Here is an 18412-nt window from a genome sequence, read left to right on the forward strand (position 1 = left end):
TGCAAAGACTGGAGGTCTTGACTTAAATACCTAATTTCCATGTCAAAGTGTCAAAGATGGAGAATGTCAATCAGTGCTCCAGGATCGAAATCTTTTGTAGGCTTCGCTTTAAAGCTTTCTTTGGTGTGCATATATCCTAGGAGCAGCATGTTTTGCCACTGGTTCTTCTGTGGAAGATCATTGCCACCAGTGTCTCCTGTCAGTCAAATGTTTCCCTGCGGGGTGGGGGAGACCAGCCTCTATTGCTCCAAGACGACTGCAGGTGTAATAGCTAAAAGATGTCATATTTATTTCATGCTCTGATGATTTGTTTTTCAAAAATGTATATTAGAAGCACACAGCCTTACAAACCTCAAAGTGCAACTGTCATCCAGAGTCAAGTAATTTGTTTACAGGGAGCAGAGCAATACAAATTTCTTGTGCCACTGAATGACAGCTCTGCTTCAAATTGTAATCTGCTGATTAAAAATCCACCCACCATCACTCTGTTTGCATACACAAAGTTTCCTTTGTGACAAACAGATGAATTCCAATTATCTATTCAAGGCAAGGAAAGTTCTTAAGACATTTGAATTCAGATAATGAGAAACCATGTTATCACAAATGTTCTGTGAAATTCAACTTTGATCAGTTCAGCAGCGTTTCTAAAAAGAAAAAGAGTGCAAGAGTGATATGCGGTTTACAAGGCCAAGGAGTATAACTTCAGTTTATTCATTTAGATTTTATGAAAGAAATTAACTTAAAGCAGTTCATAATTATGAAGTAAGATAGAAATAAAGGTTTTCAAAGGTTTTACAAATAAAAAACCTTTCATCCAAATAGTCCACTACCTCCCCTTTTCTGAGTCAATATTTTTGCTGCATTTCCAGTTTCAAGTCTTTTGGGACGTTTCCACCAGCTATGCTATCTAAAGACCCACATTTTTGCAACCTTCTTTCAAAATATTTTAGATTTGTCTGATTGGTTGGAGAGATGATCTGAACAATAATTTAAATGTCTAATCACAAATTCTCAACCCAATTTACCACAATACTTAGACATTATAGCATTGGGAATTTCATTCTTCTAAACCATTTTATTATAACTATAAGATTAAGATGGTTGGACTCCTGAAATGTTTACCTCAGTTTTAAGTTTTTCCTAGCTGGATTGTCCAAGAAGTAAATAGATCATCCTGTACTAGATTTTATCCGTCTCCCCATCAACTCTGAACTGTCATTCATTTATTATGTTTTAGTTGTATCACTTTTGTATAAGGCCAGATGGAAAACTAGTTGTCAGGAAGTTGGGAGTTCTGGATTCTGGGTTTCTTTCCTGCCACTTCACAAAGTGTCGTAGGGCAAGACAATTTACCCTAACTTGTCTATTATAGACAGCAAATGAAATACTGTATAACAAGATCTTTCACAATTAGTTTTGGTCATAAGATCTTGGACATATTTTAAGTCAGTCACTGAGGTGCTAATTCTCTGAGTACAGGCATGTTTAAATTTGCCAGGCTGTCGGTCCTCTGGCCTCTTGGGCGTTGGTTGAAAGCAGATGCACCTGGGCACATTCCTGTTTCTTACGAAAGCTGGCACGACATGCTCTCTGGCGATGCCAGCAGCCGCCTTGAAACAGGCTGACAGCTTCTCTGTTGCAGCTCCAGTGCTGCAGGCGGCTTGACAAAATGAAAGTAAACACTGCAGAGATTTCTGTTTTATGCCGCAGAGACACATCCTTTACCATCTCTGTACTGATAGGCAAAATTCAGAACATTCAACTTTAGATAAAGTCTTGTCATTTTGCTCTTTTTAAATTATAATAGAGGCTTTTTATTGCTATTACTTTTGTATTTGCGTGCTTTTTTCAGGTTCTTATTAACTGAAATAAATGATTTTGTGAAATTAAGAAATTGTAAAGGATATTAAGACTTTAAAATTCCAAATTGTTGTACTGAATACACTGTAGCTGCAGTGGTATGTGATGGAGCAGATCAGCTCAAGTTATGAGGGTGTTGCTGGTCTAGGTTTTATTGCAAATAGGTTTTAGTCTTTAAAACTTATTTGAGTTTTTTATGATACATATCACAAAAAATGAAGCAAGTTTTCATGATATGTATACCCCTAACTAATTGTAATTTTTTTTTCTTTGTTTAATGAGATTGGTGACAGTACCAGATTAAGTGTTGGGGGAAGGCTACGCAGAAAGTTTTTTAAAATGTCAACCTTGGATGCACAAACGATGAAGAAATCTTCAAAGGTTAACCAAAACTAGAACCAGCAACTGTTTAAGAGTCAACATCTGCGAATGAAACTAAAACAAAATAAAAGAATATGTGAAAATGTGACAACAACTGCAAAATTCCCCCCAGTCTTCTGGTGAAGTGTGTGTTTTTGTTTGAGTGGGATGTTTGAGAGATGGTCCTAGAGGAGCAAACACACTCAACCAACCGAGTCAATGCTCACATTCCTCTCTTTTCTCTACTCTCTCTTCCTCGCCTCAGCTTTCAGAGGCCAAAGATTCTCTCCCTCAAAGGAGATAGAGAGGAAAATAACACTCCAACGTTCTTCTCCACATCTGACAGTTTTGAAATATAATTTAATATTTCCCTTTTTAACAATTTAACATGGAAAGTTTTTGTTTCCCTGTTTCTTTATTTTGTAACACTACAAACACAAAATTGAATTTATTTTATGAGGACAGCATGCAGATATAGTGGACACAGAAAACTTGCGGGGTTCTTTTGACAACTTGCAAAATATTATGTGTAAAACTAACATCCTGATGGATCACTCTCGCCTTGAAACATAGAGGAGACATCATCATGTCGTGAGGGTCTTTCATCACTGGGGAAACACCAAATACTGGGAAATTCTGGATTAAAATTAGCTAATGACTTGAGAATGGGTTGGAGTCTGATGTAACAATCCTGCCGAAAATCCAAAGGAGCACATTCCGCAGTCATGACAGGACGTTTATTAATCGAGAGAGTATAACTGTGATCACATTTATATTTATTCAGTGGCCCAGAGAGCAGTAAAACACACTGCTTTCACTCATCTTTACGCCTTTTCCAGAAAATTGCACTCGCTCACTGTTTAGCGGGCATATATGTTAGTTAGGGGCGGTAACTCTTCTGGTTGATTTGATAGGTCAGATTTCTCAGCTCAAATGTGGTGCTAACATCGAAGTTGATCTAATACAAGAAGAACAGGAGGCGTAGGTGGATGAAGAAGAAGATAAAGAAGAGGAGAGGAAAAACAAACTTTCCTTTGCCTTACCTTCCTACAGATGGGTGGATGGAGCGTGTTTTATTTCTCTGCAGGTTATTTTTATGCTGGCCCGAGAATAAATGGAAATGCAGCTGCCATCAGCGCTATGTGCTCTCACAATTAAAATAAGCTGTTGTGATTACTTAATATGCTCCTCATGGGTTTTGTCAGGAATGTGATGCCATATTGGAAGTCCACCTTTCTGCTGGACGAAGGCCCTGAATGTAAAGTCAGTCCTACAATAAAAGAGTGTTTGTCTATCACACACAATCAAAGTAAAATCTATTGATGTTTGTCATGAAGGGACAAAATGTAGAAAAGTTTAATGTTCTTAGCACTTTTACTTTTACAGCACTGCATTTCAATATAAACATACGGCAATAACTCAAATTCAACAATTACTCTTTACATTAATTTTCATGTGTTTCTCTCAATATAGGCGCCACAGAGATCAATGCTACAGGAAAATCCTTCACAGTAAGGAGTAGCCTCCTTTTCCAAGTGGACAAACGGGATGATGGCGTTGCTTACACCTGCAGTGTGGAGCACGTGTCTCTGTACAAACCCTACATGACAACTGAAGTCCTGGAGGTTCACTGTGAGTATTATCACCCATAAAGACGGATTAGGTGTAAGCACTGAAAATTAATACAGAGAGGAGAACATTGGATTTTACATTTATGTCTGCATGTGTGGCTTTGCATTTGTTATGGATTAGTGTAGGATTAACTTGCAGGTAACGGATTACTTCCAACATACAACAAAGATACAAACTAAAGCTAAGGCTACCCCGAGGGTAAAGAGCTAACTATCTTTATGCTTTGTTAGTGTTAAAGCTTGTTTTGCACACAATCATGTTACAGTATTGAATCTTTGTCTTTTTTTTCTGTTTTTTGTAGATGCTCCTCAACTGGAAATCACACATTCACTGATAATTCCTCAGGAAGGACAATACTTCAAACTGGAGTGTGTCTCCATAGGCAACCCAATGTAAGTTTGACTTCATTCAAAGTTACAATTTGTAGTTGCTTGCTTTTAAGAACTGCATTTAAGGTGTTGTTTCTTCCCTTGCCGCTAGTTTATTGATTAGAAAAACTGTAGGAAAAACACAACCTACAGGATTTTCTTTGGTGTTTTCTTTCCCAGACCTGAACCAGTGCTCTGGTCTAAAGATGGAGGAGAGCTGCCAGACATTGAGCGTATGATTGTGGAGGGCAGAGAGCTTACCATCACGACACTAAACAAAACAGACAATGGCACATATCGCTGTGAGGCCAGCAACCATGTGGGAACCAGCTTTGCTGAATATATTCTGTTTGTATATGGTGGGTACTTAACTGAAGGCTTGTTTTGTTGTTTAAGATCAAAAGTTTTGTTTAATGACACATTATTGTTTCATATCAATAATTTATTGATTAAAGGAAAAAACAGAAGTATAGCAAGTCTTTAGCACAAGAAAACAGATTAAAACTGTTAGAAAAAGATTACTGGTAAGCATTATCTCCCATTTTATTGGTAGAAAATCTTTCCAATAACAGAAACGATAAACTTCAGTTTCTCCTAGAATTTGTTTGACTCCCCCTGAAAGCTATATAACAAAAAAGTACATAATTAAAAATATCTGAAACTACTGTAATAAAGAAATGTAGTAAATTGAATAAAAATAAACCTTGTTGTAAGTTACTGTTAATTCATGTTTTATGTAAGTGGAAAGATTTTTAAACTGCTTAGCTAGTGATTTTATACATAACTGAGTTGCAGAATATTTTAGGCATAAATGCACATGTACAATCTTGAGAATTTAAGACATAAAGTATCCTTGGTCTGGTTAAAACTGGACAGCAATATTGAGGTTTGATTTAGTAGTTTATTAATAAGTGTGATTTTGTAGGATGTCATTTCACTTCTACCATCTACTCAGTCTATTTCAAACTGACCTAATTATTGTTCTGCCTCCTCCATCCACCATGTCATATGTGAATAACACATTTAAATGTGTGAGCGTTTAGAGTTCTTCACCAGCATCTAAATCATTGTGAAAAAGTATTTATTCTCTGCCAGATTTGTTCTGCTTTTGCTTTTTTGTCACACTTATATGTTTCAGTTCAATTCAGGTCAATTGTAACATCAGATAACTTTTGTAAATATAAAATTCTGCTTTCAAATGTTTATGATTCAAAAAGGGGGGAGTTACATAAACAATTCTGATCCTATGTGAAAAAGTAATTGCCCCCAAAACCTAATTTTCTGATTGTGTCACATTTGACATGAACAACTGCTACCAAACATTTTTTAATAACTGACAATCAGTCTTTTACATCGCTGAGGACTTATCCCCAATACTTTTCACAGAGTTGTTCAACCCGGACATATTGGGGGGGTTTGCAAGGATAAAAGTTTTTGTGTAATGTAATGTCACAGCACCTCAATTGGGTTAAGTTGAGTCTCTTGCTAGAGTACTCCAAGTATTTTTTTTTAATTCTTTGCCATTTATATGGAAACTAGCATTTATTCCAAGTATTTTTGGGCTTGATGTCATGAACTGATTGTCGAATATTCACTCTTAGGATTATGTAATAAAGAGCAGAATTCATGGGTTTATCAATTACAGCAATGTCCTAAAGCAGCATCACACCATCCCACTACTACCACCATGTTTAACTGTTGGTATAAAACCTTTTTCTCTCTCTTAGACATGTTGGTTTGCCTAGTCTGTTTCATATCGTCTGGGTTATTGAGTAGAACAATGACTTTAACGAAAGGAAGTGAAGCCTGCAGAACATTAGGTGTAGTTCAAGGTTCATTTGTGTCCTCCTGGATAAGTTGTCAGTGCGAACCTGGAGTTATATTAGTGGCCCAGCAAATTAAACAGTTTACCACTGTTTAGTTTTTTTTCCATCTGTGAATAATCCCTCTCACTACAGTTCGCTGGAATCCCTGAGTGACAGAGATGGCTTTTCAAGCCTTTTCATAGCGATAGATGTTATCGCTATGATGTTGGACATTGTTGCATTTTGAGATCTTTCAGTTTACTTTGTGTTGTTAGATAGGTTATAGTTAAGTAGTTTCTTGATTCTACAGCTCAGCCAGTAGTCAGGCCTGAGTGTGTGCAGTGAATTAATTCATGATTTCACAACACGGTGTTATGCAGTACTAGAATTTGTGTGTTGATTTAAAACATTTAATTTTGAACAAAAAAAAGCAAAAATCTACAAGAGGGTAAGCATTTTTTTTTATTCAGCTCTGTATCTCAATATGTATTGCCTAATAACAAAAGATTTTGTTCTGTGTTCAGTATGTATTTAGAAAAACTGTCAGGTATCAGGAAAACATAAAGTACCTTAAGTAAAGACAGTTTTGAGAATCTGAAGCACCCAGTTTTATCTACGGTACTTTATTTAACAGTGAACCTAAAATAGAAACTCTCATTCAATAATAAATTTGACCATCCATTAATCGGGACATACCTACATTTTTTAATAGTTTTACAAAGGCATTACCCACATGTTTAGAGGAGACCTCAAGCCATGAATCGTCCGATTAATTTGCATTAATTGAGTGGGGAGCACAGGTGTGTTAATGTCGAGGTAAAATGCAAAGGTTCTTGTAGTTACTTAATAATTATTTTAACATAATTATAGAAATGAACATTCTAAGTTAATAATTTTATCATTGTGTACCTCTTTGTGATGGCCAACACAATTATCTGAAGTCTAGTTCACTGCCAAAACTTGTATTATCGGAGGATGAGAGTGTAAAATTTTGCACAGTTGCAGTTCAGGAAAAGGCATTGCAGTCCCAAGACAATCACTGGGTTGAAAAATCAGATACTATGTTGCAGGATATAAATCATCACTACCTTTCTGTTGTGTTTATAGGCTTTTATAAAATTAATCAATGAATACAAATTTGAACAAGAGCACTTTGTTTTTGAGAAGAACTTCTTTCGACATAGGGGAGTTTCTCGCCTCACAAGTCATTACTTGATGCATACCAGGATCTTTGGGAGATTTAGAAGGGCTTTAGGATAAGGATAAAGAAGTGGCACTATTTTTCTTTCAGATCATGTTATCTCTGTGCTCTGTTCTGTTATTCAAAGAGTATGCTTAAAGAGGACAAAGTACGACCTATATTATCCTATCATACATGCTGCCCTTTGGTGAGTCTTTAGTCACATGTCAAAGCTTAGTGGCTGCTTAAGAATTTGTAATATTATTTCAGATTTTTTTTTAAAACTTGTTGAATTTACTAGTACTGCAAGGTTTTTATATGCTTAGAATGTTTTTAAGTCTTACACAATCAACTAAAGAAATGGGAAGTACATCTCTCAGTAACCCTCACACACTGAGGTCCTAGTTACTTGGAAAAATGAAAAATTGAGTCAAGCAGGTAAAAGATGTGTTTGACAGACTCATTTCCACTGATGATGACACTCATTCTTCGGGGCTACATTAGGACGAGCTGAATTCATGCCAGGTCTTTTCGGATCATCTCAGCCTCTAAACCTAATTTGCTAATGACAGGGAAGACGAGGAGCCATAAATGTCATCCATCAAGCACAATTTATCACTGTCTAAAAATACTGCCTTTAATAAACCATCTCAAGCACAATAACACTGGAGACAAGACTTTGAAGCTGTATAAAAATTAGTTTTCCTAAATAAAGATCAAATCCCTATGAAGCTGTAGCTCATTTTGTTTACGTTTTACCCTCATATCACTCTGTTTTTGAATATACAATTTTATCTTAATAGACTTAAATATGTGTTAAATAAACTCTTCTACTTCTAAAAGTACTTGCCCCAAACTTATTTCTTTTTTTCTGTTTGAAGATTTTGAGACATTTAAATATGACAAACAAATGTTAATATCAGACAAAGAGAACCTGAGTAAATCCAAAACACAATTTAGAAATAATAATTTGAGATTGATAGGGTAAAATCAGTCTTCAAGCTACACTAAGCCCGTGTGAAAAAGTAATCTAGTGTCTGGTTGTACCAACCTCAACAACAACAACTTCCCTTAATCAATGGCAAAAACTGGCAATGAGTCTTTTGAATTGAAGTGGACAAAGTATGGCGATTATTTAATTCAGCAGCACTGGAGGGTTTTTAAGCTTGAATGGCTTGTTAAAGGTCATGTCTCCCATGTCTGTAAAACCCAATAGGAATTGGCTGAAGGTCATGAACTGATAGCCTGATATTGTTCTTCAGGACAGGGCCAGACTTTATGGTTTACAGATACAGCAAATTATCCATTTTCTGAGAAGATGTTGTCTCATTTTAGATTGCTTCATATTCTCAGGCACTACTTAAAGTATTTCCTCTTTCTACAGATAAGCTAATAATTGAGCTGAATGTGAAAACTCAAGGGGGTCAATCACTATTTTAAATAGGGCGAGATTGTTTTTTCTAATAAATGAAATGACCATTTGAAAACTACTGTTTTAACATTGTTATGAGTATTAATAATGTTCATTCTCTGGAATTAACAGTATTTATTACAAAAACTAGCAAAAATAAAATTTTAATTTTTTTTTTTTGTGCTAACCTATAAAATTGACTCCAGTCACTGTACATTTTCAAAGCATGACCAACCTTCCATTTGTCAATTTTAAATTTTTGTAATGCAGAGATTCCATCATCAGTTTACTCAGAGCGGCATTAACAGGGACACTTACACCCTCACCAAGGCCCCAACAATTCATGCACTCAAAAACATGATACTGAGCACACATTTGATGATTGATGAGCTAACAACTAAGCTATGAGCTAGAAAATAGACTTGTTTCAGATGATGAATTCAATGTGCTCTCCTTTTCGCTTTCCCTTTTTATACACAAAACTGTTTTATTACACTGTTCCAGATTAGTTCAGATATTACAGGAGCAAGTTATCACATTATTTATTTCATATTCACAAATGACTGCACAAATAAAAATATATTTGCAGAGGCGGAAAATAGAAAACTCAAGCTGTTTGGAGTGTTCTTATGCTGAAGGGTTTCTACCTGTTCAACAAATCAATGAGCATGCACTTGTGCTACAATGATTGCCAAAATCATATAATCCATGTGCAAGCTGTGGTTTATATCTCTGAATGTTATTAGTGTAGTAGTGTTTATGCATGACTTTTTCATTCTGATCCACAAGAGCACTCTGCAGGTAAAATATAATAAATGCTTACCTTGGCAGTCAAAACAGCTTTTCTCTTATAATGGGAAAACATAAATAATGGAGAAAGATTTCAGATGCAGTCATAAACTTTGATTGGAACAATGATACGTTTACTAGTAAACAACCAAATGTTTTGTTTTTATCTGATGCTTTTAGTAAAATAAATTCTGTTTGTCATTAGGATTTGACAAACATGGTGAAGGAACATTTGCAAGGCTACTTTAACCGTTAGCTAAATTGAATCGAATGTTGGAAATGCTGTATAGCAACCCCAGAAAAATGGCTTGTATGTTTGGAATGAGGAACCTGTAGTAAACTTAAAACAATAACGTCCAACACATGGTTTACAAGGAAACTTTGCCAGCATGAAGAACTTTAAAAAGCACCCCTTTTCTATATTTTCTACAAATAAAAATTTTATTATCGTTATGAAAAGTGAAAAATAGTGTGAAGAAATCTAACAAAGGGTTAAGTTGTCAAAGAATATCTCAACCTTTAGCCATCTTAAGGAGTTCTGCTCAATATATTTTGTAAAAATAAAAAGAATCTATGACAAGACAAAAATTTGGTTTTCAAATACTATTAAACATGTTGGAGCTTAAATTGATTTGCAAAGAAGAATGGGGAAAAGAGTTTAAACTTTAGATGTATAAATCTGATACCAAAACAATTGTAACTATAAATGCAAAAAAACTGATTCTACCAAGGAGCTGAATAAATACATGTCACAATTTCCTGATATTCCTGATAATCTATTTTTTTCTACCTTACAATAGATCAGTCACTAGATCTTATTCAAATGCATTGACAGTTTTGGTTGTAATGTGCAAAATTGTGACAAAAGTTAAATGCTAAGAATAGTTTTACAAGATATGGTAGATTAGGGGTGGACAGAATAAATAAGCAACAATAACAAAACAAACATTAAAAATGTATAAAGTCCAGTCAATTTAACAGAGGAAGGGCAACTATTTAAAAAGTAAACAGTAACAGTTTAAGATTTAAAAACACAGGCACTTTTTGAAGGATTTCCATTCTTGGTTTCTTAAGATGAGGTGGAAAGCATTCAGTAAAACAAGTTCTGACAGTTTCAGTTCACATTGGAAGCTGTTCCAAAAAGAGGGGGCAGAGAAACTGAATGCCTGCGCTCCTGCACAAGAGAAACGTAGAGACACAGAATGTCATAACAACTTTTATTTCTTAGTAGAAATGTGCATAAATAAGTAGTATCCAAGCCAATAAGAGTCTTGTAAATCAGAGTCAGTGTGTTTGTCGTCTTACATTCCAGGAAGGCATGCCAGCTTTAGAATATAGTTCATAGTTCACAATGCTGGAACGTAATTATTAGAATAAAACTGTCAAGTTGCCTGTCCTCAGCACAACATCAAAGCTTTTTCTCTAAAGATATGTTATAGAGACAATAATAAGTAGGCATATGACCTAAAACATGCAGAGCATTCAAAGAAATAGGCAGGTACCAAGCCCCAGGCACAGATTGACTGAACAGTCATTTAGGACCATAAAAATAGAGTGATGAATCTGTTCTCTGCCTATGACTAAGGAAGACTATGATATGTGTGCTGCTATGCAAAAAAATGAATAAGTAAATAAAAATCATACACTGAGAGCTTTACTAGAGACCCACTGAAAGCTGCTTTCTGCACAAATTATTACCATATGCAACAAGGATTTGCTCTGTCGTGTTGCTTTTCTGATCAGCCATGGAGATCCCAGACATTCAGTCGCAACCCAGTATTTAAAGATATGTATGATAAGATGTAAAAGCCTGGCTAAAGAGAACATCAAGACAAGAAAGTTCTACAAAATTGCGCAGAGGGTATTACCAAAAGGGCTCTTGCAGACCAACACTGCAGGATGAGCTTAATGCTGTGTTTAAAGATGCTGCATGTGGAGTACAGCACTGAACATGCAAAGGTTTTAAAATGTTGCATTAATAATAAAATAAAGGTGATGTTTTATATATATATATATATATATATATATATATATATATAAATGAGAAATTAGAAAAAGAAAAAGTCAGGATAAAATGCTATAACCTAGAGAGTGTTGCTGGGCTTGTAAAGCTGTTCTGTTTTTGTATTGAATGGTTACTTTCCAGGGAGCACAAGATAGATATCCTTTCTGTTGTGGCTGTGTGGTGAAGGCTTTGCCCTTTTGCTTAGCATAATGCAAAGTTGGATTTGTGGAGCTCTTGCAAAACCAATAAATTAGTTTCAGAGGTGTCATTGTCAATTTAGTATAAAAATCCCTGTACAGGAAGTGGACTGAGTAAAATCTGTGGGTAGCGACTATGAGTTTATCTTTGAAAGAAAAATTGCCAGAGATGCAGGGCTACATATGAATGGATGATGTACTAGAAATTTAATGCCTTGTTTTGTAGATACTTGGAGGAGAAAAGAATAAGTCCCTACAATAGCCTTATGTTGTTGAAGTTGAAGATAAAGGAAAGTTACAGTACTGACTAAACAACAATTTAAATAGCAATGGAGTAAAAACACAAAAGAAGACTGCAGACAAAGGTCTAAAACACCTGACATTATCCCATAGATTTACTCGATACTAGCCAGAACACAAAGACAGCAGATAGATCAGTCATACAAAAGTTAAGAGAAACACCTTACAAGGTAATGGACATTGAAAGAGCCACACGAGGTCCAGAAAAAGAGGTGATGGCTAACCACGGCTAAGCTACGATATCTGAGTTTGACAAACTGGACACAAGGACACCAGTGAAGAAAAGTAGGCCCAAGTAACTGCGTTATCAAGAAGAAATGACAAGAGAACGACGAGACAATTCAAATGTAAAAACTATAACAAAGGAATAGAAATTCAGGTCAAGAGCAGCACCATTCCATACCCTAACTCAAGGAGAGCCTTCCTAGCAATATTCACAGAATAGAATAGAATAGAATAGAATAGAATAGAATGGAAGTACTTTATTCATCCCAGCAGGGAAATTACTTTGCAGTTGCAGCATAAAGACAAGACACAGTAACAACTAGTTGTAGATCAAATAATATACAATATAAAATATAAAATGCTATAAATTGTAAAATTGTAAAGTGCTGTAAAATATAAAATGCAACTTAAGAGCAGTCCTTGCAGAGATTCAAAAAATGCAGATATGTATATGTAAATATATGTACAGCAAGTGTGCCACAGTGCAGTTGTGCAAATTGGGCTGATTAGTGCAGAACAATGATTTAGCTTTTATTGTACAGTGAGATGGCATGTGGCAGGAAGGGTTTCCTGTATCTGTCCCTACGACAGCGGAGCTGGAGCAGTCTATGTGAGAAGGTGCTCCGCTGTCTGTCCACTATGTGGTGGAGAGGATGCTGAATTAAAGAAGGTGATTCATCATTTAAAACACTTTATAAAATATTACTTGTTTATATAAACTTTGTAACCAATTTTTTGTCCAAAGTTTGACTGTCAATCATACCTAGCACTAGCTACTACTGGCAGGAGCTACCACTAGCATTAGCTTGTGCCCACTACTCAGTCGCTAAAATGCTATTGTTACGTGAAAAGAAAGCAAACTCATTCAAATAAGACCTGCACATTGTTATAAAGAAATATTTTATTATCTAACCATTTTCCATTTAAAAAGGTTCTGTAAATATGTCAGGTCATTCTGTAGGTTAAAAATGGCGACTTTTGAATAGTGAGCGATCTTTCAGACTTTTCTTCAACCCAACAGACAAGGTCACAATTGCCCTTTGGCTTTGGTTAAAACTACCACACTTCTGTCTGAATAGCACAAATCCAAAATTTGGAATCAATAAAGAAAAGTTTTATAAGAGATAAAAGGCCTGTGCATTCTTCAAAAACCGAGAAATGTACCCTTTCTCACGGAACTGTAAGATATGACATTAGCACTGCTTTGGAAGTTCTCACAGTTTGTTCTCGACACATAAGCCTGGCAGTTCTTTTTACTGGTGTTGCCCCTGGCAGTTCGTTTTACTGTTGTAGTCACTGACAACTATTGGGCAATTGGTCAGAAATTTGTGAGTGTGGTAAAAGTTAAAAAAGTCTTCAACAAAAGAAGCACTATTGTTCTTATCAACTTGAATGGGTAAACAAATTTCTTGTTTCTTGTGGAGTGTACATAGGCTTTATGTATTCCATGAAGTGAAGGGGAAACTCGTGAATTTAATTCCTCTTTGCTAATGTTTGGTAGAATACTAAATATGTACTTTGAGTTATGTAAGAACATGTATATAACATTATCTTCTGTTGCTCACCTAGGGGATAATTTTTCTTCATTCTAGCTCAGCATGACAGCAAGCTTTCCTTTTTGTCACTTTTGCACTCAATTAAACAAAACCCAAGATTATGCTGAAATATTACGTTTTGCTTTGAAACCTGTGGTCACCTTTTATATCATGGTGTTATTCCCCTCATCTTTTCCTACTGCTGTCACTGTCTACAACCATGGCAACAGCCAAAGACTTTCCAGGGCCTACAACAGGTAAATATCCCAATGGATGATCATTGCAAGCCAGAATTAGTGTGTGTGATGCTGGAACTGGCTCTGGGTCAGGACACATCATGGCCTCACCCTGCATGAGCCAAATCATCAACATGCATGGATGCTCACTCTGCTGACACTAGACGCTTTCTCTCTATTCATACCACGGACTGCATAAGTTATAACACAACATGTTGGTATTTTGGTTTGCCTTTTTCATACCAAGTTATACCTCAGAGAGGAAAAAGTGGACCTTTGTGTGATAGTGTTGTTAAGTGTATCATTGAGCATACAAAAATGGAAAGGAAATTTATAAATTATTTGTGGAGTCTGCTCATGTTATGAATTTTGCAGAGATATTTCTGTTGACTACGCGTTGGGTTCTTTTAGTATAAATCTACTTGATACTGTAATTATCGCTTAATCATATCTAATGTGAGTGCTTTAGGTTGAAACTAAATGGGCAGTAAAATTAGTACAACAATAGGGTTATTTTCTCAATGTCACTTAACATCAGATCAGCCAAAATATTGCAAGGTAATTTGCTGGTTTCTTTATGAGCGGCTAAACCAAAGTGACTGCAGTTTTCCAAGAGATGCATAGAACCAAAAGTGGCTGGTGTCATGCCACTCCTGCTGTACTAGCATATGTCGACTCTTTTGTGATCATCCGCAACTCTAGAATGAGATTTAGTGGCATATGCCAAATCAACAGCAGTGACTCACTGTCCTCAGATAGAATGCTGCTCATGTTCGAACGATGCCAAGAAATTTTCGACGCCTCAGACTGTCACATTAGTACTGCTTGCTTGGTGCTTAATATACATTGTAAAGCAATTAGGCAAGCTTTATTGTCAATGGAGTGCTATGAAAAGTACTTGAGGAAATGTAATAGCACCATAATTTCCGTTGCTAAGTAACATCGTTATGAAAGGCGGTATTTTAAGGAAATGCTTTTCAAATGTCTTTTAAATAACAAAATGAGTGAGCTATCTAATCAAGTTAACTGAAAAATCAAGCAGTGTATTAATATTACTTTTACATTGTAATCCTTTCAATAATATGACAAATTAACATAGGCATTTTTAGAATATCCTTAAAATATCATCAGTCAGAAGTTGCATGACAACCTGATGTTGGCAGAGAAAAAATGTTTTAATATTTAAATTTAGTGACAAAAATTAAATTCTTGGATAATGCTATGTTACTTTTGGACATGATACAGTACACATCCAGGAAGGAATGCTGATGCAGCATACTTTTTTGATGAGTTTTAAAAACAACCAAGGCTCAAAATTGTGCATGCAGTGCACTCCCATTCATATTTGGTCATATGCCCTTTAGCAAGTTACAATCTGCTAAACCACAGATTTTTTTTAAACTATTAGTACACTAGAGGCATGCTTCTCATTGAGTATTTGACCACTTTGCTAGGCACAATTCTTTGACCAGCATAGATTCTTTTTTTTAATAATAATCCACACTGTAAAAAAGGCTGAGATCAAGCAATACTAGAAGTCTGATCCATTCCAAAACCAGTTTTCATGTGTTTGGGATCATTGTCTTATTGGTGCACCCACTTGTGAGAAGGTTTTTAGCACCAGATCCAAACTCTGATCCTCAGAAAAAATGTGAGGATGTTCAAGAGCATTCCAGGAGCTACTCAGACTCAAGACATCTTAAACTAAAAACTGCAGGAGTGTTGCTGTCACAGATGAATCAAGTTTAACATCACTTTGGACTGAGGGGGTGCCAATCAAGAATAAAACCTACAGTTGCCTACATAGACAAGTCAGAAGTCCTTTAGAGTAAAGTTTTATGGTTATAAATTATAGAAATTTGTTATTTGATGAGCTGAGAAAATTGTAGGAGGTAAGTTAGGATTTACAGCCTAATAACACTGTCAAATGTGGTGATGTTAGTACCATGGTGTTGGTCTGTTTTGAAGCCTGCCCTACTGGTCTTCTGTGGAACACAGAAGATTCTTCAGCACTCCACCCTCCACATGAGACAAATGTAACAATAATAAAAGAAATACGGTAATAAAAAAAAACTCTACAGCATTGTAAATTCTGATCAAATTGTGATTCATGTTTGCATTTGGACCAAAGTTTACTTGTTTACACACCAGAGTTCAGATGAGATTGCACACCTGCTGAAAGAAACCGGTTATACAAAGAAATCTGTTTTTACCTGTGCCGATTTTTAAAAAAGGACACATTCAAACTTATTCTTCCAATTTGTGTTTTTAAAAACATTGAGGTTGAATATTGTACAAGACTAAATAAAATCTTTATATATGACAAATTAGTATAACATCATTCATGCAGACAGTGGGTGTAAATAAACATTGCATTAATTACAAAAAATCAAAAGTGCGCTTCTGTAGAACTGGTAACTGAGCCAGAAAGGTTGCCCCATCAGCTGTTTTTGTGGTATTGGCACTCTTTAGTTTTCCGTTGTGGCTTTCTGTGATGTATTACATGTCATTCAGCTGCTTTTGTGGCCTTTTTCTTAATTTTGCCTTTCAAGTCTTATTTGTTTTTTAGCTCAGGATAGAAATAAGAAAGGATTTATTGGTTACATGTTAACATTTACAGAGCCTGTTTGGATACATGTGGTTTCCTATTCCAGTTTGTATTTTGTAAGGAAGTGCCAAACAATTATTTTCTCAGTGATGAGAGCGAATGTGAACATGTCACATGACATTTGCTTATGCCATCTGGTGACAGTGGATTCACTGGTATGAATCATTATACCCATCAACATCTAACCAACTTCGGGTTACTTTGGAACGTGATCGTTGTCTCAAAACCTGATGTTGTAGCTCATGAGTCCCTGTATTGTATTTAAAAAGCATGGGATTAAAAAAAAGAAGCATGACACACAACTTCATCCTTTCAAGTTTTGTATTTTGGGATGGTAAAAATCTTTTGTGTTTACAGGGTTTGTTAATATAACCGTCATTTCCCAGGGTCACTTTGTAAAACTGAGCATGAGCCATGGCTATTTATCAGGTTGAGATAATGAGAACACAAGAGGTGCACAATAAAGACACAGGCGCTTAGTTTATAATAGGACAGACACCGGGGCATCATACAGAAGCTTGAAATATGCTGTGCTCGTTTTCTGCTCAGAAACCTAAATGTGCATTCTTTTCTGAGAAAAATGTATCAATAAACAAGTATACAATGAGCACATTCAACTCTGGCAATATAAAAACATTTCTTCTTTATGGCAGCTTTTTATAGAGATTTGTGGTTGCATCTGAAATTATTTGTACAGTTCAGGAAGATTTGTTGATTGTTTTAGTCACTAGTTTAATAGGCACACAGCAATTTTACAAACATTCTTCAGTTGAGTTCTGGTTATTACATTTATGACTGTAATTTAAAGTTGAATTTGACACTTCAAACTCAGTCATCAGTTTATAGTCCAATGCCGACCCAAAATAATAATGGCAAAAATATTCATAAAGTGAAGACTTGTAGAGTAGTTTATTCAATGAGGAGGAGGAGGCCAGGAAAAATGTTGTCTAGGAGCAGTAGATGGTACACCCAACAATCTGGCACACAGTTGAGGGATTTTAAAAAGTGCTGTCGTGAGTCCAGTCTGCCTGTAGTTAACCACAGTGGAGAATTACCATTTTTGTCAACAATTCTAATTCAAAGCACAAAAATAAAATTGCCAGCATTCTGATTGATGACATAGCCTCATTGTTTCTGCAAGTCTCACTGCTCTACACATAAGTTTGTTTTATCCATGACAGTTTATCTGTCTTACTACTCTTCTTTTAGCCTGTCTGCAGTTATCTTACCTTAAACAGCTTGCCATTTGTCCATAAATATTTAGATAAACCTAGATCTATAGATTTTTTTCTCATTAATTCTAAGATTCCTATTATTTCATAGTCCTAAGGAAAGTTGTTTCCATGCAGCTTACTGTTTTTTATACAAAACCACACATCCAGTCGACATATTCCCAATATAATATTTTAGGTTTTTTAATCAAGAAAACTCTTACACACAGAGTCATTGGTTCCAATCCCATTATGTTTATCCGTTTTAGTGGACGTGACAAAAAAACCCTTTTGGTTTCAGAAAAGTATGCTCTAAAGAATGGCTAACTGTTTTCAAGACTTTACTTGAGAGTTTTCTGGCTCAAAAATATAATTTAAGCTCCTTAAATTCAACATCTGACATTATTTTCAGCATACACACTGCAGCCAAGTAGTTTTCTAAATGTCAGAAACTCTTAAACAGCGGCGTCTTGCTATTGATTTTGTTCCCTCACATCCAGGCCGTCTCTCATTGTTTTCTTTCAGATCCTAATGCTTTAGGACAACGTGGACCTGACCACGCTTTAATCGGCGGTGTTGTTGCAGTCGTGGTCTTCATCACCTTGTGTTTGATAATAGTTCTTGGAAGATATCTGGCTAGACATAAAGGTAAAAGAGGTCACTTGCATTCTTTTTGTATTGAATAAAAAG

The 18412-nt window shown here is 35.7% G+C and overlaps 1 protein-coding gene across 4 annotated transcripts in view; it reads left to right on the forward strand.

The window, feature by feature from the left end:
* cadm2b (cell adhesion molecule 2b) overlaps positions 1-18412 on the forward strand; it is a 150505-nt gene that overhangs the window by 130795 nt on the left and 1298 nt on the right. For 2 of the 4 annotated variants that reach the window (XM_044118730.1, XM_044118732.1), the window contains 5 exons: positions 3694-3852; positions 4154-4244; positions 4401-4579; positions 13898-13924; positions 18248-18370. In XM_044118730.1, the coding sequence (XP_043974665.1) occupies positions 3694-3852; positions 4154-4244; positions 4401-4579; positions 13898-13924; positions 18248-18370 (579 nt within the window). The remainder of the gene's footprint in view (positions 1-3693; positions 3853-4153; positions 4245-4400; positions 4580-13897; positions 13925-18247; positions 18371-18412) is intronic. The other 2 variants (XM_044118731.1, XM_044118734.1) reach the window with 1 other exon arrangement.

The sequence above is a fragment of the Gambusia affinis genome, linkage group LG06, assembly GCF_019740435.1.
Source record: "Gambusia affinis linkage group LG06, SWU_Gaff_1.0, whole genome shotgun sequence".
NCBI classification, from domain to species: Eukaryota; Metazoa; Chordata; class Actinopteri; order Cyprinodontiformes; family Poeciliidae; genus Gambusia; species Gambusia affinis.